The 27,851-nt window shown below is 40.8% G+C and overlaps 3 protein-coding genes and 1 pseudogene across 3 annotated transcripts; 1 reads left to right on the forward strand and 3 right to left on the reverse strand.

The window, feature by feature from the left end:
* On the reverse strand, positions 1 to 7,321 carry LOC114520472 (annotated as a pseudogene).
* A 1,075-nt stretch (positions 7,322 to 8,396) lies between these two features.
* Positions 8,397 to 11,345, reverse strand: LOC114520709 (probable serine/threonine-protein kinase WNK2). Its single transcript, XM_028541031.1, has 2 exons — positions 11,213 to 11,345; positions 8,397 to 11,053 (listed from the first exon to the last, which is right to left on the reverse strand). Exons 1-2 carry the CDS (start codon positions 11,223 to 11,225, stop codon positions 8,901 to 8,903), a joined length of 2,166 nt encoding a protein of 721 aa, XP_028396832.1. The 5' UTR covers positions 11,226 to 11,345; the 3' UTR covers positions 8,397 to 8,900.
* Positions 11,346 to 12,048: 703 nt separating this feature from the next.
* On the reverse strand, positions 12,049 to 27,333 carry LOC114520396 (roundabout homolog 1-like). The gene is made up of 16 exons (XM_028540643.1): positions 27,028 to 27,333; positions 26,505 to 26,786; positions 25,511 to 25,795; positions 25,160 to 25,429; positions 24,485 to 24,769; positions 23,867 to 24,133; positions 23,528 to 23,794; positions 22,741 to 23,031; positions 21,997 to 22,293; positions 21,700 to 21,770; positions 21,197 to 21,422; positions 20,792 to 21,088; positions 20,075 to 20,392; positions 19,615 to 19,773; positions 13,022 to 13,055; positions 12,049 to 12,920 (listed from the first exon to the last, which is right to left on the reverse strand). Exons 1-16 carry the CDS (start codon positions 27,188 to 27,190, stop codon positions 12,299 to 12,301), a joined length of 4,134 nt encoding a protein of 1,377 aa, XP_028396444.1. The 5' UTR covers positions 27,191 to 27,333; the 3' UTR covers positions 12,049 to 12,298.
* On the forward strand, positions 13,868 to 19,202 carry LOC114520397. The gene is made up of 2 exons (XM_028540645.1): positions 13,868 to 14,047; positions 15,793 to 19,202. Exon 2 carries the CDS (start codon positions 15,835 to 15,837, stop codon positions 18,712 to 18,714), a length of 2,880 nt encoding a protein of 959 aa, XP_028396446.1. The 5' UTR covers positions 13,868 to 14,047; positions 15,793 to 15,834; the 3' UTR covers positions 18,715 to 19,202.
* Positions 27,334 to 27,851: the final 518 nt, after the last annotated feature.

Raw genomic sequence — 27,851 nt, forward strand, 5'->3', positions numbered from 1 at the left:
TCAAGTATTTTTACCATGAAGGCAAAAAAAACCCGTTACATAAACACAAGACCACGAATGGCTACTTAAAATGCCATTGTTGCTTGTGTGCGGTTTAATTTGATTCAAATTGTGCAGAATTATACATACATCAAATCAAAAAGGATAATACCCTATTTACATCAAAATATACAACATTATACAGAAGTCCATCTAAATTCATCAAATTTCTACATTTCTAAAACCATTGCTTCCATATCACGCATATTTCTCTTACCGGAAATCGCTCCAGTTGTGTTAGAGTTCACCGGTATACAAACCTATAGTTACGTCCCGATTTTCCCGAATTGCTTCCTGATATACTTCATGTTACACTCGAGCTTCTGGGGTTAACCTCCGTTAGGGACCTATAGAACATTAAAAAATGAACCGCACTGGTAAGAAACAATTATAGACCGGTCTTTTCTCATTCATCCAAGCGGCTAGTTCAGATCGAAACTTTTCAACGACGTCAACAACAGAAAATTTAGTTCATATTCTTGCAAATGCAAAGCTCAAAAGCCAAGGGAGAATAAAAGACGTAAACCTTTGTATATAATACTTAAACCTGATCTCTGTCGCTAAACTTGGATAGAATTCATGCTTGCATACTGATTACGATTGGTGCATTGCTGAAACGAATTTCAAACCTCAAAATCATTTAGCAACCGTAAAATTGACTATAATATGACTATAATATCTAACGCACGTATACCTTGCACGATGTACATTTTTTCGAGTTAATTTGTCCAAAATGTCCGACAGGCCCGGCAAAATAACACAAGGACATGAAAAAGAAAGTGGCAAACAGCCAGCTTATCGCCATGACCAATGTTAGAAATTGACCAAGTTGAAAATACGCCAGAACTGTTGAGAACATCATAAATACGCCTGGAGAAGAAAAAAGGGCTGGTTTATTGGTGAATTACTGATTTTCTAAAGGCCTATTCAAACTATACACGATAAGTTGTATGCAATTATCATTCTGACGAATGCAAAAGGGGGCCTATGCCACAATATTCATTCAATTCTGCTCAGGGTTGAATTTAAAGTGTCATGTTTGTACGTGTGTTCACACGTTCACATACGCCAGGGTAAGAACCGTATACGACAAATCTCATGGTGTAAATGGGCCTTTTAAACCCCATTTAAACCCCATTCGTTCGTGTTTACGCAAAAAATTAACAAATTCTCAATGGCAAGAAGTCTTGTTCAAAATTTAGTTATTCCTGCTTTTCAACACAGAGTTTTCCCCGCGTGTATACGTTCCCCTCGAGTAGACCGTCACCCCTCCCCTAGTGCTTACCTGCAATAAACGTTGTTATTGCGGCCAATGTAACCGCTGGTCCTATATGACCGAGGGCGGACTTGACTTGGTCCACTCTTCCCTTTTCTGACGAAACGTTGTATGCCACCCCATAATGCAACGTGAAATCGACGGACAAACCGACGGCCACAGACATCACAATGGATTCGAGAATATTCAGTTCCCAGCCGTCTAGGACAAGCGAGCCGATTGTCGTGGCGAGGGTGCATATGATGGTCACTATGGCATATACGCTTACAACCCAGTTCAAAGAGGTCAATAACATCACTACGAATGCAATGGCGAGGGAGACACCGAGCGAGGAGATGGTACTGGTGCCGAGGTTTTTCTGTAAAGCGTAGAAACGCATCCAAGATATCGCCCAACCGTCCTGCATTCCCTTTGGTGCCTCGTCTAAAACACTGCTCTCGAAATCTTGAATTTCTGACCATAAGCCGTCCACTGTCTCGTAGTCATTTGTGTAATGAATATTCGTTGGAAATTTTCAAGGCCAATACCCTTGACTTTGCCTGCTTGAAAGAACAATCCAGTTCTATCTGTATCAGAGCATCTATGGTGATAAGACGTCTGAAGGCAGTACCCCACCTGCGTCTCGTTCAACGGTAGGGACCAGTTCATGTTGGTAACACACTGGTTTAAAAGCTACAATAAAAAGGATATGAAAAAATCATTGACTGCGTGCAGATGCCTTGACATGATAAATGATAGATGCAGCTAATTTAAGATCTGTTCACACGATTAGATCAAATTCACTTCTGATGGATGTTTTATAGTCTGTTGTCTTATAATGTTTATGGGCAGCAAATGCACCGAAGCCAATACAGTACTGCTTTATCAATAACCGACTACATTTCATACGTCAGAAGTGAATTGGATCCAACAAAACTGGATCGCGTGAACAGACCTTTAGCATACTCCAAATTACCTCAGGGAAACACGTCCATTGAATATTTGGATCAAAGAATTTTTGCTTCCGGATTTCCGAGCACAAACTTCTCAAGAACCATTCCTGGGATTTGGGAAGTAAAATATCAAACGAATCATCGAACACCAACTCGCCGAAGTCGTTTGGATCCAAATGATTCCCGTTGTCCTCGGCCTTGATGCCAAAGTACAAGAGGACATTAAAGTTATCATCATTTGTTTGTGAGAGACGAAATTTATTCTTGTATTTGAGTTCATATTGCTCTAGGATATGAGAGCTGGAGAAAACTTGAAAGTCGGCGGACTTCGGTCGCTGTAGTCCGGGGCTTACCGTAACGGCGCAAATCATGCCGACGCCCAAAGCGAGAAAAACGATGAGCCATATCGGATAGCCACGGAGGCTGGTCGGAATCCAATTCTCGAAAAGATTGCGCATGAACTTTGAACATTTCGAGCGTACGATGTCGTAGTAGCGACATGGCAACGGGCGCGAGGGTTGCTGGGTGTTTTCGACATCTTTCGCAATCTCTGCCTCGGAATTCGATTGAGAATTCTCCCCGTTGGGTTGTGGGGTGGGATGGGGGCTGACCGAAGGGTTGGCTTGCAATTCGAAAGGGTTCACTACAGCACGACGGGATTGTCGTCGCTTTTCCATGAAAATAACGCCCGCTGGAAACCAGGTGATCATGAGCGAATACATGATCAGGATGGAGGTTCCCGCAAAAATGCCGAAAAGACGGATGGCCGTTATCCTCGACACGACATTTGCATAAAATGCGGCGGAGGTTGTAAAACTTGTTACGAACATCGATAGGGCGGCATGACTGAGCGTGTATTCGATCCAGTCCACGACGCTGCCGTCGGGCTTGGCTCGCTTCGCCTGCGACCAGACGTCGGTGAAGACGAACGCATCGTCGGCGCCGATTCCGACAAGAAAGATGAACGTGAGGATGTTTAAAAACGGGAAGAAAGTCAAACGGAATATTTGATGGTATATGAAGTACGCAATCAAGACGGAAGTGATCACAGAGAAAACAGTTAAAGCCATAACGAGTAAGGAATGAGTGTAAATGAACAAGATTAACGCTACCATGACCAGACCAATCGCGGGAAACACTGCGTCAAGTAAGAGTTGAAAATTAAATTGGTCAAATTTAAAATTTCCGAACTCGAAGGCAACGAGCTTCACGCCATTTCGTTCTGGGCTGCCGTCGGAGAGGTGCTGGTCATAAATATCGCGGGCAAAGTCCTCATCGTAAAACCTTGGCGACAAGGCCATGGCGTTCTTAAGCACCGTGCTACGATTGTTCTGCAAAAAATCGACGTCGACGAGCAAGTCGAAGACATCTTTAACGAATTCTTTGTTTCGGTGCTGAACGCATTCCGCGATCGTGGATTGTTTTTTCGAGAAATGCGCAGGCGCACAAGTCGTGAGGAGATTTTTAGCCCAGGCCACATCGCTATCGGTCAGGTCGTGGCACGATGATCGATTTTGAATGAATGCAATGTAACTACCCAGTGACAATGATAAACCACATTCGTGTGTTGATGATGGACAAGAACAGTATAAATTAGAAGAAGGTGTGTCCCGTACAACCTGTTCCTCCAGCACACAAATTGACTTTAAATCGTTTGCGTTGAAGAGATCTCCACCACCTTCGTAAACCGTCACAACTGATGCGTACCTGTCAATAAACAAAAACCGCTTCTTACCTATAAGGCTTTCCTGAAAAAAAAAACGCCGGTCACGTTTTTTTGACACGTTCATTTCCTTGCATTTACGAACGGATTAAAATTCTTCAATTTTTTATGTTTTGTATACTTTTGCACTCGTATTTTTATACCTGTACGGGCTGTACTTCCCCGTGTTGCAGATCTGAGAGGATTGTGAGCTACGGCGCTTTCTAATGGGCGAGTTGTTGACACCAGTTGAATCGCACGTCACGTCGTTGTTTCTTATAGCGGCCTTCAACGTTTCCTGCTGAGTGACGATACGTTTCATAATCTCCGTTCCGCGAGGTTCAAAACCCTGAAGAAATGAAAAGTCTTTGGGTTGCACGAAAGCTGGATGGCGCCCTCCGGGGATAGTAATTTTTATCAGTCAGTCTATTGGTGTTTACGTGATATGAAGTATTAAGATAAGGTGAGGTGAGGTGAGGTGAGGTGAGGTGAGGTGAGGTGAGGTGAGGGTAAGGGTTAGGGTAAAGTAGGGTGAGGTAAGGTGAGGTAAGGTAAGGTAAGGTAAACTTATTTAAACAAGCTAACTCCTTGATTTCCAGGGAGGGCATGATAAAATATTTAAAGTACATAAATTACAGGGTACACTATAAAAAGTTCAATACTATTATACACAGTGTAGTTTAGAACAGGTTAAATTTTAAAAAGCTCTCGGCTTTTTTAATTTCAGTTGGTGAATTGTTCCACAATTTAGCACCATTGAGGCACTGAAGCCTATACTCTCTTTCAAATGTTCCGCTTTAGGAAAAGGAAGATTTAGCTTTATGTCAGGGTTTTGTGCAGTATTATCAAGCCTTTGTTTGTCATTAACAACCTCAGTAGTCAGCATCCACAAACTTCGGTTTGTTAATTCTTTTTAACTTGTCTAACCTCAATTGACCTAAATAATTGTTAAACCTTTAACCACAGTCCATACCTCAGTTGGTTTTGAAAAATCTGGAAAATCTGGTCCAACTGCTGGTACGAATGAAAACACCACGCAAATGACAAGGAAAATTGGCGTGAGTATGAGAAAAATGTATGGGTACTTGTAAAGGAAAATGGAATAGCGTCGCACCAAGTTATTACAGCACCTGAAATATAAATGATCACTTGTTTACATGTTCAAAAAATCGTAAAGATCTGGACAAGCTGGGTAACATTATTTCATTTTTGGTCAAATGTGTGAAAATATTAATTCTCAACTATAAATGCTGTCACTACAGTGGTCTAAGTTTGCACAATATTTGTACGGCCAGTTTAGGATCACGAAAACCAACTTTAGCTTTGTTGGATCGAGTTTCCTTCTGATGTATGGAATGTAGTCTGTTACTGATAATGCAATACTGCATTGGCTTTTGTTGATTTGCTGCTCATATACATTACAAGACAACAGACTATACAACATCCATCAAAAGTGAATTGGATGCGAAAAAATTGGATTGTGTGAACAGACCTTAGCATATACTCTGAATTAATTTCTCTGAACAATTTTCTTAAAAATATATTATACTGACAAGCCTTGTCAGGAGAATTACTAAGCTGATGCACTTGAATTTGTTAACTTTAATAACTTGTCCACTAAATTAAAATGTTGGATAGGAATTTTCATGCAAGGCAGATAAAGCAAAATGCCAGATTTAATCTGATCAAGAGACTTGCATCATATATAAGTATTTACTGCAAAAAATTAGCATTAAGTTTAACATTTTTTATGACTTGATCACTTCTAAAGTTTAACTGGTTATCCGGTGCGTAGCAGATATGCTTAGGTTGATTAAATCTCTCTGTTTTGTGGAATTTTCATGTGAGGCACAAATAGGAGTGACAATTTTACTCTTTAAAATTCAAAATGCCAATATCATGAAAATGCTGTATAATTTATGGGTGGATATTAATGATGGCAGATGTTCTGTCAATTTCTGTCAAATTTCAACATTTTTTCCTCATCTATTAAACACATACAGTCTTTCCTCAACATATAAGGCTAATGAAATAGGGTGGAGGGTAATTTAGGTTACTAGCTTAGGACAAAACATCCAGGAATAGATTAAAGAATAGAAAAAAATATGTATTTAAATTATTCGTGAAAGGTGTGACACACTCTGGGAGCAAAAACCTCTCTGGATTATATATGAAAGCAGCTGTGCAGGCAAAAACAGTATCTTCAAACTGAACCTGATGAGTTTGTGACCTTATATGCTTTGGCCAGTTCAGGTGTTCAGAGTACAATAAAAATGGATAAAAATTTGACCCATTTCACCTGTTCACACACTCCTAAATTTGTTAAGTCCTGTATAGCAGCAACATTGTTACTATATAATATATACAGACCCATGTTATGTCCCAACACAATTCTAAATTATTACCATTGTTTACTAATATTATTATGATATCCAGCCATGAAAAGGCTTCTTCCATTAACTCATAAAAGCACCCTATAAAATTATACCCCACATGCATACATAGGCCAGTTCAAATGCAACGTCCTGAGCCTAAGTATGTTCACATTATTGAAGTTCTGTCTCCTAATACGTTGATATATAAACTAAAATTTAGTCCCTCGATCAATGAAGATTCCTGTAGCTGTTTGTAGCTCTATAAAGTAGACCAGGAATCCTAGTTGTTTTGAAATTATACATCTAATGTCTACACCTGTCGTTTGATTTTTTTATCCCATTATGCGAGCACGGCTGTAATTGTTATCAGAGAAGAAAATTATGTTCTTTCCCAGCAAATTGGCAAGGCATTGTAAATTGTAATTCTAGTATAAAAGCTTTTTGTATAAAACCACTTAAAATACGCTTCACAACCGACTGATAGACTGAACCATGCTCAGTCTAGCCCTGTTTATTACTGCCTCGAGAAAAAAAAGCGAAACATCATTTCCGTAGGATTACATGTAAACATCAACTAAAATCTATTAAGTACAAAATAGTGAAAATGCTAAGTAACAAACCTTGCGAGCATTTTGAAGATCCTACAGTGTTGTTATACAAGTTCCAGTGTTCTTATCTCCACTTGCCGGTGTGTGCTACGATCGGAAGTCGTGAACAGTATTTCCGTGAGAGTCGTTCTCCACCTGTGTTGTTAAAATTTTTGATATTTTCCGTTGCTGTTTGATTTATATCAGACGCTCAAAACACCGCCGAAAGAAAATTCCTGCAATGAACTTTAAACAATCGTTTCACTCCCACACGCTTCCTGCTGGTTCTTGCTATCTATGATTCCTCCAAATTCTTTACCAACTGCAGTTTGATTTGTCTGACACAAGCAACGACATATTGAGTATTGATTCCAGTTTAGATAAGTATGGATACTGGATAGTTTACGCCTCTTCCTGTCCGGTTCTTGAGAGCAGCAGAGACGAGGGCTGCGTTGCCATGGGGGAGGGGGGGAGTCCGCATCACCCACTGAGCTGGGGAACCAGTGGGAACCTGGTGGGAACCAGTGGGACACCCCGAGCAAACCCCAGGAGCAATTGGGGCAGCAACAGACAATTTGGATGCAAGTTTTGGCTGTTTTGCTGTATTTCACCGACTGGTTGTTATATGTAAATACTCCTATTTTGGTATTTACAGGAAAGGATCTTTCAGCAAGTGTTGCATATTTTCTGCGGTCCTTTTTATCGAAACGTCATCTGTGATTGCCAATCCTTGCAGTCAAAAAACCGATCAGGTGTTTTCTTTCTGAAAGTTTAAAAGCATTGCATGATAAGACCAGAATTACAATGTCTTTTAAAGCTGTTTCGTCCGCTTTGGAAGGCATGTTTGACGCGTGCACTAACTTCCAAGTTTCAATTGATATTGCACCCTCATTTACCTCCGGTGATTCGCACAAGCTTGTGGACAATTTGTCCAAATCACGAGTATGACCTCCCTCCCCGCACCCTTAGTTTTCTCTAGAGGCAGCCTAGGATAGAGGTTGCCCTCCTTAGCTGCCCAAATGTATGCCCCAGTTAACTCCTAGCATAGAGCCATAGACAATTCATTGTCTATGATCCTAGTTAACTCAGAAATACACAACTCTGACTGGCCAATTCTCTCCTTAACTACAGTCGGCCACTGCAGGAAATGAATTAAGGATGACATGACGACATTTAATTAATTTTGTTCTAATATGACGTGTCAATATTTTCTACAATTGAAGGTAACTAGGCGCCCATGAGGTTATGTTGACATAAAACATACAAGGATCAATAGTCACAGGCTTTGTAGTTTGCGTTGGATTTAGCTCAGAAAATTGGTGCGACTTGAAACAAAGATGACTTTATTCCATGTTATTTAACACAAGACGTTTTGTGTTAAATTTTGTGTTGTATCTCTCACTTCGCGAATTTAATTTTCCTGGTCTGGTAAATCTGGTTTGCAATGATTTAAACGCAAAAGGAAAGAAAACACTTTCGTCATAATCTGGCTAAAGGAGTTGGTAATATTTAACTCTTTATACTATGATATAAACATCTACAAAGTTGCCAAAAAAGTTTAAAACTAGCTTTTTAAGATCTTCATCATGCAAGTTATTTATTTTTACTTTGAATACTTTTGTATTTAAGGTTCTCTGAGATGACCCGGACTCGCAGGCCTAAAGCCTGGAATAAATTACTTGGTGAAGATCACAAAAAATCTTTAATAGCACCATGCAGAACGTGTTCTAAAAAGTTTTAAAACTATTCCTAGACTTGCCAGAAGCAATACAGTACATGCAAAATGTGAACAAAAATCACTATTATAAAAAAGATCGCATGAATATTTAGGTCTACTTAATCTACGTGTTTTTAAAAGATTTTTTAAACGTTCAATGTTAAGACCTTCAACTGATTACGTGTTCCTTATCTTTGTTCTTTAAACTAAAGATTCTCATGTCATTATTTCTGCCGTTAAAAGCCATGCATGCATGCGTCATGGTCTATATATTAGCGTAACCCATCTTCAAAATCATCATCTTCAAATTGAACACGTCCCGTAGTCGTGGCAGGAATGTGATCTGGTTGACTATCAGTTTCATCCTGTGATACATTATCGTCACGTTGATTTTCAACTGGTTGCGTGGGTTCACCTTTTGTATGACTAACATTGTCCAGTGATAAAACATCAATGGGAGGAAGAGAAGGGTTAGGGTTGGGGTTAGGGTTAGGGTCGGGGTTTTGTTCAGCTTCTTTAGCAGTAGGACGCTTCTCTTGTTTTTCTTCTTTTCTCTTGCTGGGGTTAGGGTTTTTGTTGGAAAGGTATTCTTTAAACTTTTGTTTAGCTTCTTTAGCATCAGGACGCTTCTCTGGTTTTTCTTCTACAAGGCTGTTCAGGAGGTCGTAAAGCCTATCACCACCAACACTCAAGATGTTTCTATCCACCATTTTCTCTCCCTGCAACTTCAAAAGGGCATCCTCTATCTCTTTGTCATCTTTTAAACAGCAAGACAATCTGTATAGGACAACACCTGCACTGTATATATCAACCTTTTTACCATAACTACCTTTCCACATCTCTGGTGCACGATAATAGCGGTTTCCTGCACTGGATGACAGTTTCTCTTCGCGTTCATCGGGACTGGACTGGGAAGGTTGATCAATCATTCTTGCTAGACCAAAATCTGCCAGTTTGACTACCCAGGTTTCTATAGTTTTCTCACAAGGTGTGCATACCAGGATGTTTGGTGGATAAATATCCCGATGAACGAAATCCTTGTCATGAATGTAAATCAAGGCTCGGAGAATTTGCTCGAAAACATGTTTATGGAGTAGTTCGTTGTCGACGATGTGCGGTTTTTCTTGCAAAATCGATCGAAGATCCTTGTCACAAAGTTCCATTTGAATAAAAAAAATGGAGCGGCCATTGACTGTTTCTTCCCACGAGTGGTAGTATCGCACGATATTGTTATGGCTAGTGGAAGACTTTACTTGTTCGGAAAGAATACTCAGTTCTCGTTTCTTATACTTTTCCGGAACGTCTTTACGCCTAATGATTTTCACCGCGTACTGTTTTTTGTCAGTTCTAAGTTCAGCCGAAACCACTCTTGCATAAGATCCCCTACCGAGTGACTTGTTAATCACCGTAAATTTTTCTGACAATAAATTGATGGTTGCTTGAAAGGAAATCTCACCGTCCTCGTCAAAATCCCCATCCTTGTTTCGTTGAAGCGGAAGCTTGCACAAAGCCTCTCTAGCGCTCGGTCGTTGCTTTGGATTTTTGTGCAGAAGACTACTTGACGACGAGAACAGCAGTTCGGCAAGTACTTCATCATCATGACAAAGATCACTTCTATCACGCTGGCCATCTCTTAATGCTTTCATTTCGACGTCAGACGGCCATTGGTTTTCGCTTTGGTTTTCAGGACACGAGGTCAGGAGGTACAACACAATACCAGCACTGTACATATCCACCTTTTCACAATAACTATGTCCAGACAATTCAGGAGCTTGGTAGAGAGTTCTTTCAGCCGAATCTTTACGTATGGCGTCTAGCTTCGCTTGATCACTGAGATGAACACCGGCTCCCACTGGCAGTTCCCTGGCCAGACCAAAATCACCAATCTTGATTTGAATTTCCCGAATTAACTTGGGGCATGGAAGTTGCACAAGAATATTTGCCAGGGTGATATCACGATGAATCCATCTTGGTTTCATCGTGTGAATGCCATCAAGACCATTCAGTATTTGAGGGAAGACAAACTTATACAAGTTCGCGTCCTTTACGATTGAGATGCATGGCGGAACACCAGCTTGGGTTTCCTCACGGCTCATCTCTTTCATGTAAACATCAAGACTACGGTAGCACAGTTCCATTTTAATAACAAGAAATTCATTATCAATATATTTTTTCTTCCACGCATAGTAATACTGCATAACGTTCTCTTTGTGCTTAGATGTATTCATCACCAACAAACTCAACTCTCGCGAACGATATTTTCTTTGGTCATTGGATTCGTATTCGACGACTTTAATCGCGAACTGTTCACTGGTGAGGACTTCTTTCGCTTTCACAACAGAACCGTAACGTCCTTTGCCGATAATATCTTCAAAAATCCATTCCTTTTCACCCAGAAGTTCTTGAAAGTCTAGTTTGTTCATCGCTAAAAAGAAAGATGAAACAAATCTAGTTGTGCCTTCCAAACACCGACCACATCAGCATTCCAGGAAGAGCATATTACTGACGTATTATATGATGAAATTACTGTAAATCGCTTTAGTTGTTTAACTTGAAATCTGGACTAATACATAAAAATACTCACCTGAAATAGACATTACACTGATGTATCAACTTTCACGATTATAAATGGAAGAACTTCTTTTCCTTAATCAGAGGTATTTTTCAGAAAAGCGAGATTTGCTGCAATCAACCTAACGGTAAGTTATCTGAAAGATGCGACGCCTACTCAGTTGCAGCGTTTCTTTGTGCGGTCAAGTGTACCGAAAGATGCAGGGGGTGCGTATGTCAAAGGGGCACGACAGAAAATGGGTTTGATAATACGAATATAATCTGGCTTTGTAGTGGTTGCTACAATTCCATTTTCCGTTTCAAAATTATCGTAGATATTGTATATGTTTTGTTAACTGCCTACAGAACCTTTGTACACATAACGTCACAGTGAACATCTGGAGGATGAAACACGGCCTGGAAATGGCGAATAAATGGCGTGGCATGTCCATATATGGATGGACGCGTAACGCCATTTTCAAGTCCTCTTTGACGTTCACGTCCTCGCGCTAAATCTGCCTATAGTCAGTGCTCTCTGTGCTTCTACAATCTAAATATGCAAACTTTTTACTGTAGAATTTACTTGAATAATCTGGGGACAAATAAAATTTGAAAATGATATATTAAACATTCCTCCCTCTCAAGCTTTTCTTCTAAGAAAATTTCCCTAAAATCTCGTTAAATTCGGGTGAAAGCCAATATTTCACAATTCACATTTCATGCACAATAGTAATATGCATACTTTTCACTGCAGGGGAGAATGCTTTGAATAAGCCGGGAGACAAAGAACATTTTAAAATAACATATTAAATATTCCTCTCTCTTGATAAAGTCAAACTTTACTAAGGAAACTTCCCCAAAATCTTGTCAGTACGATCGGTTTAAAAACAATATTATAAAAAAATAATATATTTCGGTGTTCTCAGAATTCAAATATGCAAATGTTTTAGTGTGGAGAAGGATGTTTCGAGCAGGATACGAATAATCTGAAGACAAAGAACATTTTAGAATAATACATTAAATATTCCTCCCTGCCGAGCTTTTCTTAGATCCTAAAATCTTGTTAAATTCGCCGGTTGAAAAACAATATTTCGTATTTTCTCGAGATCATGGGAAAACATCAAAAGTCCGTCACAGCGTTCGTGTAGGCATGTGGAAACTCATCTGTGTCCTCGCTGTAGTCTGAATATTCCGGGGGAGGTGGAGGCAGAACTAAAACGCCGTACGTGTGTAAACTAGCTGGACCTTCACCCTCGGGAAAATCTTCCCATCCCCCCTGCGCGTTTTCTTCCTGCAATGATACACCTTCGTCGTAGGCTTGCTGAGGATAGCTGGGTTCGTATACGGGATTAAATGCCGTGCATGAGTCGAGTGTCCCTGTTTCACCCTTGTCGTCCTCGAGTTCCCGTTCCGTGTACAAAGCGTTAACAAATTGCCGCGGGTTCCCCTCAGCGCACGGCGTACCCACGGGGGTGGTGACAGTTGCTGGGTCAATTCCGATTTCGGCGATCGTTGAATATGGCGCGTCGTAACTGCTCGCTTCAGAGCCGAGTGTTATCGAGTTGTTCCGAAGGCGACCCAATCGAGGGCCGTCGTGGCCTTCCGGAATGGCGTAAGCATTGTTTGGATTAGTTTGGCTATGAACACTGCTGGACTCGACCGAATAAGCGTTGATGGGTTTAGAACTGTGAGAAACGTACGAAGACTCTCCATCGTCAAACGAATCCATTGAAAATGCACCTCTGGAGAGAAAAGAGAAAATTTAATTCATTCACATGGAGCGATCTTACAAGTCTTGCACTCCAAATAAACTGAATACACAGCCTTTAGCTTATGAACTAACCTTTGAAAATTAAACGACTGTTTTATTTCTTTACCTATGAAGAAATTCAGAAAAATGAACTTTTCAGTGCTGATATAGTGTTATTATTACCTGTCTAACTTTATTTATACTGGATAGCTCTATCAGTTCTAAACTGCTCTTCCTAGAGGTCCAGTAAGGATCATCTCTTATTGATCCAATGTTACTACAGGAGGAAACCTAAACTAAACTAACTTTATTTATACTGGATACCTCTATCAGTTCTAAACTGTTCTTCCTAGAGGTCCAGTAAGGATCATGTCTTATTGATCCAGTGTTACTACAGGAGGAAACCTAAACTAAACTAACTTTATTTATACTGGATACCTCTATCAGTTCTAAACTGTTCTTTCTAGAGGTCCAGTAAGGATCATCTCTTATTGATCCAGTGTTACTACAGGAGGAAACCTAAACTAACAGTAATTTATTGATATTGGATAGCTCTATCAGTTCTACATTGTTCTTCTATAGTAGAGATTTGCAAAAATTGCAAGTGTAAACGGCCCTTAAGTCTTTTTTAACAATAATCATTATTTGTGCCTAAAGCCATTGACTGATACAATAGGATGCAACGTCGTAGCCAGGCTGCTAGACTTTAGTTTTATTCATATTGAGAGACGGGAAACTCGCCTAAGACAGCCTCGTACCCAGGCGCTTTATTGGGAAACATAAAATCTGCATTCAGCATAATATGGAGATCTGCGGCTAAGCCACTGCGCGCCAGATCAGTGCTGCGCGCTCGCACATCTTAGCCACAGATCTCTATATTACGCTGAATGCAGTCTTTATGTTTTCCAATATGAAAAGCGCCTGGGTACGAGGCTGCGCCTAAGACGGGAAACTGGTCTGATGTGAATCCGGTCACAGAAGCGTTTCTCGTCCGATTTTTCTTTCCGTCTAAACAGACGAAATATTTCGCGTTTCGCTCGAAAATTTAGCCCGTGGAATTAGGGCTTAAAGAGGGACATCCCGAGGATTCTGGAACCATAAATCGTCATATTCGAATCGGTAAGTCCTAACAATAATCATTATCTGCGCCTATAGCTATTGACTGAATGAAAACCAGCATTTGTGCGACGCCAGACTGATGCCGAAAAGAACTACCTATATACAATCATTGTTGTTAGATACGAGGTTAGATATTCTTAGCTAAAAACTCGCAGTAAATATGAGATTATAGTAGGTGAATTATTATCAGGTGAAATATTTCGCATTTCGCCAAGAAAAAGCGCCCGTGAAATTGGGCCCTAAGGAGATTCAGAGAATGGGATGCTGTATTACGTAAGCCGGTAAGGGCCTGTTCATATGAGACGGTTAAGCCGGGCTTGATGTTTTTATATGAGCCCGTTAAAGGCGAGATCTCGCTTCGTTCAGGTGGGATCTCGCCAGACTCGGGCTGGCCCGGTTCCATATGAATGCAATTTTAGACTTACAATGAAATAATATGTGAAGCGACATCTTGGCACTGCCGAGCTAGCCCGGCTAAACTATCAATTCCCGTCTGGTCACTATTACTCCCGACAATATTGTCGGGCAGAAGCAAAACATTAAATATCTCAGCAAGTATTTGGGCTAAAGACCCCGGAATACCACTAAACGATAGCGGTTGAAACGATTATTCATATAGTATATTCAAACCAACGTATAGTTATAAGCTTTATTTGTATTATAAGTTAAAACAAGAATCAATAACAGGTTGCTTTGTTATCTCAAATTTAATACTCACCCATAGCAACCATATACTTTAGAAATTCCGTATTTTTTCGCTTTTTTTGTTCTCTGTTGTCTTCAAAATGTCTGAATTTTACATGTTATCATTCTGTTATAATTCTGAGTAATTGTTGGGGTAGGGTATGCAAAAGAATCGGAGAAATAGCATTTTATAAGGTCTAGGCGATAATCGTTGCTAAGCGCGTGCTTACCGCATGCACAGAATGTTGTCATGCGGTTGGAAAATGTGCCATAACTCCCCAGAAATCGATTTCTGACGTAAAATTGGACCTCAGGGGCAGATTTTCGGCTTTTCCGAATTTTTTTTCGATGTTTTTATTATTGTGAAATAATAACTCCATTGTTTGGTGTTTTGCATTCACCAAATACAGTTCAAAACTTAGTTCACAACATAACTTAAAGAATAAAAGTAAAATAAATTAATTTTGAGCGGTACGCCGAAAAGATTTTAGCCTAGGTTTTGAGCGTTTTCCCACCAAAATACGCAACATAATAAATAAAAAATCTCCTCTTAATTAGTAATGATTTAGATTTGAGAATGCGTTTTACGTTTGAAGCAAGTGTTTATTAAAAAATGATTCGTAGCTGCTTCGAAGCTACGTAATGCCTGGTTGCCATTTAGTCGTGAGTGTCGTGGTGTCAAATGTCAAGGTGGCTGATGTGATTGAGCATATTTCTGTGTATGTGCAGCAGTGGTGTGCATTCAACAATGACCGATTTAGATACAGAAATAAAGATAAACATACATCCGAACTATTTCTCATCGATGAAAATAACTTGTTCACGACAATTACGACTAAATGGGGTTAGGCCACCAGCCAAAGCTGGCCGGAAGTCACGAGACTGCTACATTGGAGTCTCATTTCGCTTGTCTCTAAAACAATGCCTCGCTTCATCGTCAACAAATTTCCGGTGAAAACGTTTGGGTCAGGGGGGGTTTCTTTGCCGGTAAATGTCGCACCACGCCCCGGTCTACTTATTTACCAGATACAAAAATTTTAACAAAAATTAAAAACTTTTAGGTGAAAATCTAGTGTGAAGTAAGGAACCAATTTAGGCTCAAAATGAGGCTGGATCTTCCGCAAAACGCGACGATGTCGGACATTTATAAATACGTTATGGAATACAACATTACTCACTCATTGGTTCGAATACCCGAGCATGAATTACAGTTGCTACATCGGAAACTGTGCAGCGATCTTCACGAGATATTTCATCACGAGTTCGAAATCGACGCGGACCGAAAGATTTCGCATTATTTTCAAAAAATCCGAAAGGAAAATCAAAGCAAGGGAGACAAGGAGCTGACGTTTCGCACGAAATCCGTCAACGAAAATCGATATTCTTTGTTCCACGACGATCTGCAACAATCCGAGAAGATCAGTGTTTACGGTTCCGACCCCACACAATCTGGTTTGCGCAATGCCGTTGCCGATTTGGGCGATGATTTTTGTTATACTGTTGGGGGTTATTGGAGGGAACTTGCGGATAGAGGGGTATCGTCTTCAACCACGTTCGACACGATGATTTCTAAAGGTGCGTTGATCGATTCTGATATCCCCGCATCTTCCAAAGAGAGTGTAAACGTAGGATACGGTAGGACCCTATATGTCGATGAAGCAAAAGCCACCTTGTTCTTTCACGCACCAGATTTCGTGAAAAGCCAATCCCTGTCGTTCGAATTTGTGAAAGAAAAATGCCGGTACGGAGAGACGCATGTCGTTTTGTTAACTTTCATCAAACTAAAACCGACGTCAAAGTTCATTGCAAGCGCCCAAGCGGAATTTGGCTTCAAGGTGAAAAAGAGATATGCTGTGCCTACATGGGGGAAGGTTCTTTCATTGGGCATCTTTTGTTTTCTCGACCAAGAAAAAACGCAGAAATTCTCCTCCGATCAGTTTCACGTTCAATTTGAATGTTTTTCTTCGCGATTTGAGATTAAAAAGAAACCGAAGATTGACATTTCAATTCAGGACGCGAAGGAATTCTTAAGTTTTGAGCAACAAATGCTAGAATATGAGAAAAAACTTGGAATGAAGGGCGAACTGAAGCAAATCGAAGCAAACAGCCAGGAAGTCGATAAAGAAACGTCAGAAATGATGACCGAAGACCAGCTACAAGAACTTCAGCTAGCGACGGTTGGGTTAAGCAGCCATATTCTCTGGAAGAGTTTAGATCTTGGGAGATGGATAAAGAGGAACAGTTGGTTATTATACGTGACCTTCAAGAATGGACAGAGAACGATATTAAACCTCAACGTTATACAACAGTATGAGAAAGCGTGCATTTTGGAGGTCGCCCTTCGGAGCAGGGCGTATCCGCATATGGACAAGGCCTTCAGAGACACGGGCGTTAAGAAATGGCAGATTGTTCTCGATGATAGCAGGACTCCTCAAGACCTTACCAACGCGTGCGGGTTCGCGTTCGAGGAAATCGTCAATGCCCGCGTAATGGCCAAGGCGGCAGAAAAGGGAATTCCGATAACATGCATAAAAGGTGACGGATTAGGGGAGTACAAGGACGCCCAGGGAAATACTGTAACCACGCCAGAATACGTGGACGCAGTGTTCGTAAATGATGCAACAGGGGACATGATTAGTGTGCAATACAAGTTTAGTGACGAACAATGGCAACTGGAAGAATCTGTTACGCATTGGAAAGACTATTGGGAGGGAAAAGGGAAAGACCTCACGGGAGTTGACGTGATCGTACCCAAAGGTGTTGAAAAAGGTGGTAAATTCAATGAAGTCGTGAAGTTTGGCCATGAAATTGTCGTCGAGGCTCCAACAGCTAACGAGGTCTATCAGTGGCTTCTTTCAAACGTAGACAGATTGAAAAAAATAGCATCGGAAAGTCGAAATGTGAAAGGCTGGAAGACCAGCATCGAGAATGCCAAAAATATTATTGAAAAACTAGAAAATGCTGTGAAAGCGAAAGAAGGTGCACTAAAGAAGGCAAGAAATCCAAATAAATTGCAAGAAGATACAGAAAGACTGAAGGCGGGAATCGACACTTTTAAGGACTGCTTGGCACAGGCAGAGATCAAGAAAGAAAGAGCTGATGCGAGAATGGAACGAGTGATCGCTGGAGATGGGAAGAACTCCATACCTGGAGTGAACGACGAACCTGCAAACCTCATCGCGAAGCAGGCAGAAAAAGAAAAAAGTGTGGCCAGAGCGAACAAAGAACTTGTTGTGTCTGCTGGCCTGGCGATTGCGATCAGCGCTGCAACTGAGATCCTCTGTTCACTTATGGATGAAATTGAGTTATGGAGGGAAGGGAAGCAGACTATTGGGGAAGCAGCTTTGCACGTGTTCACGCAAGCGGTGAAACCGACGCTTATCGGAGCGGGTATTGGCGTGGGTATCAGTGTTGTGCAGTACAGCCTGACGAGAATGGCGCTGGTGGAGTCCTCGAGCCTCGCAGCAAGTCTAGGCGCGTATGGAAGTAAAGTGTTCGGGCCAGCTTTGATTGTTGCGAGTATGGCTTATCAAAGTTACGCCATTATTTCACAATACAACAAGGAGAAAGAGTTCGCTCCGTCCGTTGCCAGAAAACAGATGATCGTCGATTTTACACGTATGGCGGGTGTCACAATCGGGTCTGCTGCCTGTTTTGCGGTCGCCGGTGCTGAAATAGCCGTGGGCGCTGTTTGTTGCATTGCAATCGAGGAGGCAGACCATCGCATCGGTAGGCTGCTCGACAAGTTTTTCAACTTCGATTTGCAAGCGTTCAAGGAGTTACGGCCGAAAGTGATCGCCAAAGCCTACGCGCTCTTCAATCTTGAATCTCACTGCTCCGACAAGGAATTGAAAAAAGCCTACCGCGCAGCCTTGCGACAGTATCATCCTGATAAAGCCAAAAACAAGGAGGAAAAAGAAATCACGCAAGCAATTTTCACCGCATACACCTTGCTCAAAACGGTACGTGCTGAGAATGCATAGTTCTTATTTCTTCGACCAGGCGGGCAGAAGATACTTGAGTAGCATCATCAGACTTTGTAGCATCCAAATCAGAGACTTATAATCGTATTATTAATTGCTAAAAAGGTTGTTAGGGTAGTATTTACGGGTTTTATATACACTTTCTAATGACTCGATCTGTGGACATATTTTAAGACTTTAGATTTTAAGACTTTAGATTTTAAGACTTTAGATTTTAAGACTTTAGATTACATAAGCTTAGTTTGATAAAATTTTATGGGACGCTAGGCCTCATAAATTGTAATCGGGGGATATAGTAAACGGTGTTCAATAGACCAGTGCATGGTGAGTCATGCATGCGACTCATGTTAAGTTTTCATTTTTAGTAAAATGAAATGAAATGATTGTCAGTAGAAGTAATATGAATAAATTCAAGGTTCTGGGGTCGGTTGTATCAAGCCCGTTTAGCTTAAACAGTGGATAAGTTCAAAAGAGAAAGCAAGTGTAACGTTTTATTCAACAAGCGAACTAAATGTTTTTTACCTTAATACAAAGATACTGGTCACAACTACATATTCAGTGCATAATATTCAAGTTGACTCATTCAAGAGAGATGTAAGAGTATTATTTAATTTTGACTTTGACTTATCCACCGTTTAAGGCTAAACGGGCTTGATAAAATAGGCCCCTGGAATTCAAATTTAATTCTAAACAGTTTTCTCCGGCGTTACGTTCTTACAAATCGCTCACAAAGAAAAAAGAAGAAAAAAGTTTAACCTGCGGTGTTTAGCGAAGTGAAATAGGAAGAATTTTTCTAATATAGGAATGGGTTAAAAGGGGACATCTTAAAAAAGAAATGGGAGAATATATCGGGTGTATAAGTCGGCAAAACAACTCGACAAAGTCTAGTTAAAAACCTACCGTCTTTCATTCTTTTCTTTCGTTTAATGAAGCAGCATACGGTGATAGCAATGATAAAAACAAACAAAATGGCCGCCCCACCAGCTATGAGAGGCAAATGATCGTCCACTATCGAAGACGTGAACCTCTCATCTTGAGAGAATGGCTTCTTCGTAAAATCTAAAATGATAAAGAGAGAAACGATAAAGGAGATCGCATATCAGATCGTTATGTACCCTCCCCCAGGGCGGTTCCCTCCAGGAACGTACCCTCCCACAGTTTATTTCCCCGGTGGTTTTGAGGATAATAACTGGGGAGACAGTGCACCCGACCCCTATTTCCAATTTCTCCCCTGGCGACATCACTCGGGTAACCCCTGAACTCTATAGAACCCTAAGATGATTATGATAAAGTGTTGCCTTTTCCCACACGTACGCATGTCAATTTAATTCAATTCAAACGAAGTTTCACCAGAACTTACTTGTCGTAAAAGCAAGATTAGGAGAGCATGGCCCATAACCGACACTCGTTCGCGCCGCCACGCAGAGAGAATACGTCACGTTTCCATAGCGACCATTGAGCACGACTCGTGTAACCACCGTAGTTATCTCTCGTGACTGACTCGTCACGTTGTACATGGTGACGTTAGTTTCGTGTCGACGATACATGCGAACAGTGGTAATGTTTAAATACGTCGTGTAATGAGTGATAATACCATTTGGGGTACGCGGAGGTTGCCAGGATACTATGATTGAACTTGTGGTTATATTTTGAATTAGATTTGCCACAGGACCTGGAACTACATAGAAAAATATAAAAAGAGAAATATGGAAAACGTGTCCACTGGAAACTTCGACAAAACCTATTCTATTTATACTGGATAGTTCTATCAGTTCTAAACTGTTCTTCACAAAGGTCCAGTAAGGATCATCTCTTATTGATCCAGTGTTACTACAAGAGGAAACCTAAACTAAACTAACTTTATTTATACTGGATAGTTCTATCAGTTCTGAACTGTTCTTCCTAGAGGTCCAGTAAGGATCATCTCTTATTGATCCAGTGTTACTACAAGAGGAAACCTAAACTAAACTAACTTTATTTATACTGGATAGCTCTATCAGTTCTGAACTGTTCTTCCTAAAGATCCAGTAAAGAATAAAGATCAACTCTTATTGATACATTTTACAGATGAACTTACAGCTTTCCAAAGTTCTATTCATGGACTCATCACTATGCGGTCCAAGCCCAACTTTTGTAAAAGCTCGTATCTGCACCGTGTAACTCGTGAATATCATCAACCCAGATAGTTCTACGCTTGTCCTGTTTGCTGTCGTCTCATTCCTAGGTACTTCTGAAGAATTTGTCAATTTGTAAAACACTACATAACCGCGTATTACGCCATTTTGCCTCTCCAAAAGTGGTGGGTCCCAGTTCACTGACAGGTTGCTCGAACTTATTGCATTAACGATGACATTGCGTGGTCTCCCGGATGGAACTGTAAATTGCGTGAAAATTCACTCAATAAACAAAGCGAGTTTAATTTGTTACCTTTTAATTTGTATCGAAATCTGAAATTAAACCAGCCAAACATATCCACACTTACCACTCTCCAATGTACGCGAAGCCACCCAGGAACCCCAAATACCCCTGGCAACAGTCTTGGCGACAACCCTGACCTCATATACAGAATATGGATCCAGATTTGTTATATTGCATTCAAGTGTACCATTTCCGATAACGAATATTTCTGTAAAATTCTGATCACTCGGTTTTCTGTACTGAAGGTCATAGCCCATCACAATACCATTCTCTGAACCCCTGGGAATTTCCTTGAAAATAAAATACGATGTTATTTTGTTGAAATCGTTCAGTTTTGAATCGTCACAGCGCTGCATGCGTAAACAAACACGAATTGGATCGTAAAATCGCTCCATTACATTGGATCGCATAAATTTCACTGAAAAATTAATATCAACGGTAGAAATGTGCTTTCGAAGAATCGTTTATTAAAGTTGTGTCTATAGATGCAAAGCCGCAGTTGAATGAAAAAATAATCGTTTTGGCTGTGAATGACACATGTTATGAGACCTGTTATGAGTAGATTACCTGCCATGTAGCCTTGATCGATTTAGGTCCCAATGGGGACAAACGTAAAAATCTTGGTGAGCTTGTTGGGGCTGAGAAACAAAAAATTTGATCAGCTGATAAATTTTGCATTTTACAACAGCCTGTATCAAATATTTATATCATGGTTAATGTATCGTCATTGGTTAAGAAGATGAACGCTTTAGTCTTTTCTGAAAAGATGAATCGGTTTTAGAATGAACGAGTTCTCTTGGGAGAGCTCTAGCATGGCAGGCTTCAACTTCCAACCCTGTTAACGCTATGCCCTGTTTCGGATACCTGCTTGTCCAGACTGACAGGTCACGTACGAAGAATAGTTCCCCCAGAACAACAATGAATGATCTCCGGTTGCCGCTCTGACGCGAAACCTGTACCGAGTGAACGGTTTTAGTTCTTTTACAAAATACGTCAACGATGTTAAGCTGACGTCAGTCGATGCTTCGTCGTTGCTTTGGTTACCATACTGAAGCATGTATTGACGAACAACGCCGTTGGGTCGAAAAGGCTCGTCCCAGTTAACGGATATGGCACTGGAATTGATCGTCTGACATCGGAGATTGGTTGGACTGGACGGAGCTGGAATAGAAAGTAAAACGAGGGTTGTGTTGATTGAGGAAATAGCAGATGAATAAGCCGTTTATTAAAGCCCGTTTTCCACTAGGCGAATTTATTCGCGCGAACAGATAAAAAGTAGGAAGCGATTCTACTTTTTCGCGGCGAATCAAAGTTTCGCAAACCAACCACATCACTGGATTCCAGATATCGCTTCGCGTCATGCGAATAAATTCGCCTAGTGGAAAATGGGCTTAAGTCGGCTCAAGTTGTAAGACTAGTATAGCTGTGAAAGGGAGGGGAGGGGGCTCAAGTGAGCGAGGGGTGCTTAACCTCGTACCCAGGGAGGAAAAACCTGGCGTACGAAATTCGGGGGGGGGGCTATCTGTCAAAAGATCCGCTGATTTTGAGACCAAAAAAATATTGATTAGTCATTGGTCAAAGCATTAAAATACCATAACCTTTACTTACAGTCTTGATCAGTACGAGTCATGGCACTTTCACTCGCCCTACTCCATCCTATCTTGTTGCGAGCAAACACGCGGACATGATACAGTGTAAAGGGTCTTAAACTTTCGAACGTGAAGTTTTTGGTTTTCGTCTCATCCGATGTCGTATTCCAGGTATCCGAAGTGTTCATGCGGATTTCTAACTTGTACGAAGTAATAGGACTATATCCATTGAAGCCAGGCAGCCACAATACTTGGATCGAAGTTGACGTAATTTTACCGAATATGACGTCATTCGGTTCACTTGGAGGAACTACAGAACGCGAAAGAATTCTGTTAATTCAATGAAAGAAGAGTCAATCACAGATTATTCTTATAGGAAGACCAGTTTAGAATTGATAGAGCTGAGATCTACTGGACCTCTAGGAAGAATAGTTTAGGACTGATAGAGCTATCCAGTATAAATAAAGTTAGTTTAGTTTAGGTTTCCTCCTGTAGTAACACTGGATCAATGAGAGATGATCCTTACTGGACCTCTAGAAAAAACAGTTTAGAACTGATAGAGCTATCCAGTATAAATAAAGTTACTTTAGTTTAGGTTTCTTCCTGTAGTAACACTGGATGAATAAGAGATGATCCTTACTGGACCTCTAGGAAGAACAGTTTAGAACTGATAGAGCTATCCAGTATAAATAAAGTTACTTTAGTTTAGGTTTCTTCCTGTAGTAACACTGGATGAATAAGAGATGATCCTTACTGGACCTCTAGGAAGAACAGTTGAGGACTAAAATCTTACTAATAAATTCTACCTTCAACAATAAGTTCCTTCGTCTGTCTGACAGAACCAACCACATTGGATGCCTCACAAGTATAGTTCCCAGTGTGGTTATGCCCAGCGGATGTGATGTGTAATCCAGTCCCCTGCGCATAGATCTCTGTGTCGTATTGGATTTGAATCATATCTTTCAACCAGCTCACCAATGGTGTAGGGACACCGTCGGCTTTACAATAGAATGATATCTTTTTCTTCCATTGGACACGAGGAGGTCCGAGAACTGCTTGAATCGTCGGCGAAACTGGGAAACACAGAAAGCATTTGAAAAACCCTTTTCCCTTTTCCATTTACAATGGTAACGACATTGCCTTACCTTGAACTGTCAAATACCCTGAAGCTGTTTGATGATTAAGATAATTACGGGCAGTACACGAATACCAGCCCGTGTCGCCTCTTTTCACATTCCTTATTTGCAAATTTCCGCCGTAAAGAGTTATTCTACTGCTATTGGCCAGCACGGTTCCATTTGTTGACCATGTGACTTGTGGTTCTGGGTGTCCATGGCTACTACACGTCATATCGGCAACGCCGCTCTCGTTCACAGTCGTATTGCGCGGGAATTTCACTAAGCGAGCTGGAACTGAAAAATGAGAAGACTGTTTACAGGAAACATTGTTTCATAGCCACGTTTCCTGAAGGTGAACAAACCAGGAAACATCGTTTTCTAGCTATGTTTCCAACAGGAGGACAAACCAGGAAACATTGTTTTCTAGCCATGTTTCCTGAAGGTGAACAAACCAGGAAACCTCGTTTTCTAGCTATGTTTCCAACAGGAGGACAAACCAGGAAACATTGTTTTCTAGCTATGTTTCCAACAGGAGGACAAACCAGGAAACATTGTTTTCTAGCCATGTTTCCTGAAGGTGAACAAACCAGGAAACATTGTTTTCTAGCTATGTTTCCTGAAGGTGAACAAACCAGGAAACATTACCTAAAACCGTAAGACTGGCTGAAAAATTCTGCGAGCCAACAGCATTTTCCCCAACACAAGTAAACAATCCGTTGTCGTTTTCATTGACATTCAAAACAACCAACTTCCCGTCGCTTTGAATGTATCGAGATGACGTATTAGCAGGACGAACTGTTCTCTCATTGGCTCGTTTGAAATACCACTTTGTAACGGGCCGAGGGTGGCCAGCAAAGAGACAAAGGAACGTGGCGTTACTTCCAAGAACCACCGTGGTGTCGCTAGGCATGATGGTACCGTTTGGTGGAACTACATAAAAATAAAAAGACCACACTTCGTATAACGCATGAAGCCCATTTGACACTGGGTCAAGAGATGATCCTTACTGGATCTCTAGGAAGAACAGTTTAGAACTGATAGAGCTATCCAGTATAAATAAAGTTAGTTAAGTTTAGGTTTCATCCTGTAGTAACACTGGATCAATAAGAGATGATCCTTACTGGACCTCTAGAAAGAACAGCTTAGAACTGATAGGGCTATCCAGTATAAATAAAGTTAGTTTAGTTTAGGTTTCCTCCTGTAGTAACACTGGATCAATAAGAGATGATCCTTACTGGACCTCTAGAAAGAACAGCTTAGAACTGATAGAGCTGTCTAGAACAGAAAACGCTAGTTCAGCTGACATTTGATAAGACATACCATGAACAACAACCGTCGCCAAAGCGAAACTATCCCCAGCAACATTCTTGACCGAGCACTTGTATTGTCCAGCATCGTTACTATTCACGATACTCAAAACCAAGCTTCCATCAGCGCCTAACGTTAGTCGTGACGTGTTGCCTAGTAACATGTTACCATGGTGCCACGTCAGCTGTGGCTTGGGGTCTCCGTCAGTTTTGCACGTCATGTGAAGCGTTTGACCCAATATCACTGTTTGACCCGAAGGCTTTGTCAGGAAGTATGGAGGAACTGTAAAGATATACGAGGTACCCCGACGGTTAACATGTTTTGACAGATTCAGCTAGTACAGACTGCGAATTCATAACTTACCATTCACTGTGAGATGAGCAACCGTAGACGACCTTGTTTCCATGAAATCGTTCCACACTGCACAGAAATAAACGCCTTCGTCTTCTTTCAAAACAGGCGAGATAACTAAGTTACCGGACGGTAAAATGGTATCTCTACCGCCAGTCCGCAGCGTCCTGTAATTCCTATACCATTTGAATTGAAGCTGCTTAGGAAAATGATTTGGTGGATCACAAATCTGCTCAACTCGACTGCCGTTCACTACCGTTTGGTTTGCGGGATTCCTCTTGAAATGGAAGTCAATGTCTAGACGAATACCCAGACATTGAAAAACTATTTTAGTCTTAATTATCTTATGATTTTGCTGCCATTTTCTTGCGATTTTTGAAATATAGGTCTCTGAAATCGCCGCAAATGCTTCTCAATTTAATGATTCAATGGAAAATAATAGATAGTATGTAAAGTTTCCAGCATGTTTGGCCCCAGTTTGGCGCTCATAACAAACATTAAACAATATAACCTTGCATGCTTTGGTTATGATGTCAAATATTTTGACATGGATAACCACGCTGTTTTAATGGTCAAGTGCTTGTCCTATGTAAAGTTTCCAGCATGTTTGGCGCTCATATACAAACATTAAACAATATAACCATGCTTTGGTTATGATGTCAAATATTTTGAAATGGATAACCACGCTGTTTTAATGGTCAAATGCTTGCCCTATGTAAAGTTTCCAGCATTTTGGCGCTTGTATTGCTTGTAAATTTGAGCGAACTAAAAAATATTGGAAATTAAAGACTAATTACGGAAAAATTATTGGTGGGGCTAAAGCCTAGCGAGCCACCCTGCTCCGCGGTCCCTGTAAATCGCAGCAAAAATTGCAAGTGTAAACGGGCCTTTAACTTTAAGGTCTCTATTGTAACTAGAAACATCACTGGAAACTTGATCTATTAAATTACTCCACACCATCTAGTATACATTAATTGAAAGTGCAACACATTAAGTCACAACTCACAAGCGACATTTAGAGAGATATCAAAACTTGCCACGGAGCCTTTGCTGTTTGTCCCATTACAAGAATAATGACCGTTATCTGGGAGGGATAACGATAAGATCACTAGGGACCCGTTAGGATAAACCTTTCTGTTCGAAGTGTTGTGGACTCTTGCATTGTTATGTAACCAGAACACGACGGGGGGTGGTACCCCAACAACGACACAGTCCAGGCGGAGCGGTCGGCGTATTGGGGAAATGGTGTTCACTGGATGGATCTCGATGCGCGGCCGGGGGTCCTTAGCTGTGGGAGATTAAGGATACTGGTTTTAATGATATAGGAATGCTTGTACTGAACTATTGGGACAATGAAGGGGCATGCATGGCCAGCCATAAATGTGCAGAGGGGGTCTAATTATTAAATACTCAAGTGGTATATTACATAATTAATAGGATGTGGCAAGACCTCATTAGGTCTCTAGTATAAATGGCAGCCTAATGAAATTAAGAGTCGGTCTAGTCCAATTATGAGCGATAATACATACGTTGAACCGTCAGAAAAGCTTCTTGGCTTTTTCTCTGTTCGTTAGGTAAAAGTGGATTCGTTGCAACGCATCTGTAGTACCCACTGTCCTTCAATATAGAAACGTTTTTAAGCTCTAGAGTTGCAGAGGTTGCATTCTGGTCAAGTAGATGGTGTTGAGACATAATCTTCTGGTCAGTGATTGGTCGACCATTCTTCTCCCAAGTGACAATTGATAGAGGTTGGCTTGCGCCACTGATGCATGTCAGGCTACTAGTGTGATGTTCCAAGATAGTTTGGGACAATGGTGACCGAATGAAATTTGCATTGATATCTAGAGAAAGATCAGGGGTCAGTTGTATAAAAGACTAGTTAACTTTTAACTGTAGTTAGCGACAGAATTGCCCAATTAGAGTTGTGTATGTACTTCAGAGTTATAGCTAGGATTTAACTATGCAAAGTGTAGTTAAAGAGTTTAATCATTGGCCCCAGGTTAAATTAGTTTAAATTATTTGCTTGGTTTTAAATGGCAAAGGTTGCTGCATGCATGTACTTAAACTAGTTTTATACATAGAACAAAGATATATCATATGGTCAATGAAATGCCCATCAACCATAGCACAGTTGAATGTGATGAATGCACTTACATGCCAAGGTGTGAGCAGAAGCATTTGAGTAAATTGTCAAAGTAGTTTTTGTCTGAACAGCTGCACAGAAGTATACATCTTCATCATCGCTGCCAACGCTTGGGAAGAATAGGGAGTAGTTGCTTAGCAATTTGTAGGATTTATCTTTATAATCAAAGATCCATCCTTTGTAGCCTTTCCTCCACTGTATCAACACATC

This window comes from Dendronephthya gigantea, unplaced genomic scaffold, assembly GCF_004324835.1.
Source record: "Dendronephthya gigantea isolate DGI-Jeju-01 unplaced genomic scaffold, DenGig_1.0 000016F, whole genome shotgun sequence".
Classification (NCBI taxonomy): Eukaryota; Metazoa; Cnidaria; class Anthozoa; order Malacalcyonacea; family Nephtheidae; genus Dendronephthya; species Dendronephthya gigantea.

Coding starts and splice junctions, on each gene's coding strand:
- LOC114520397 (XM_028540645.1), top strand. CDS start 15,835: ATGAGGCTGGATCTTCCGCAAAACGCGACGATGTCGGACATTTATAAA.
- LOC114520396 (XM_028540643.1), bottom strand. CDS start 27,190: ATGTCTCAACACCATCTACTTGACCAGAATGCAACCTCTGCAACTCTA. Junction 21,423..21,699: donor CGATCAAGGCTACATGGCAG/GTAATCTACTCA, acceptor TTTATTTTCAAG/GAAATTCCCAGGGGTTCAGA. Junction 19,774..20,074: donor TAATCTTGCTTTTACGACAA/GTAAGTTCTGGT, acceptor TTATCATTTTAG/ATTTTACGAAGAAGCCATTC.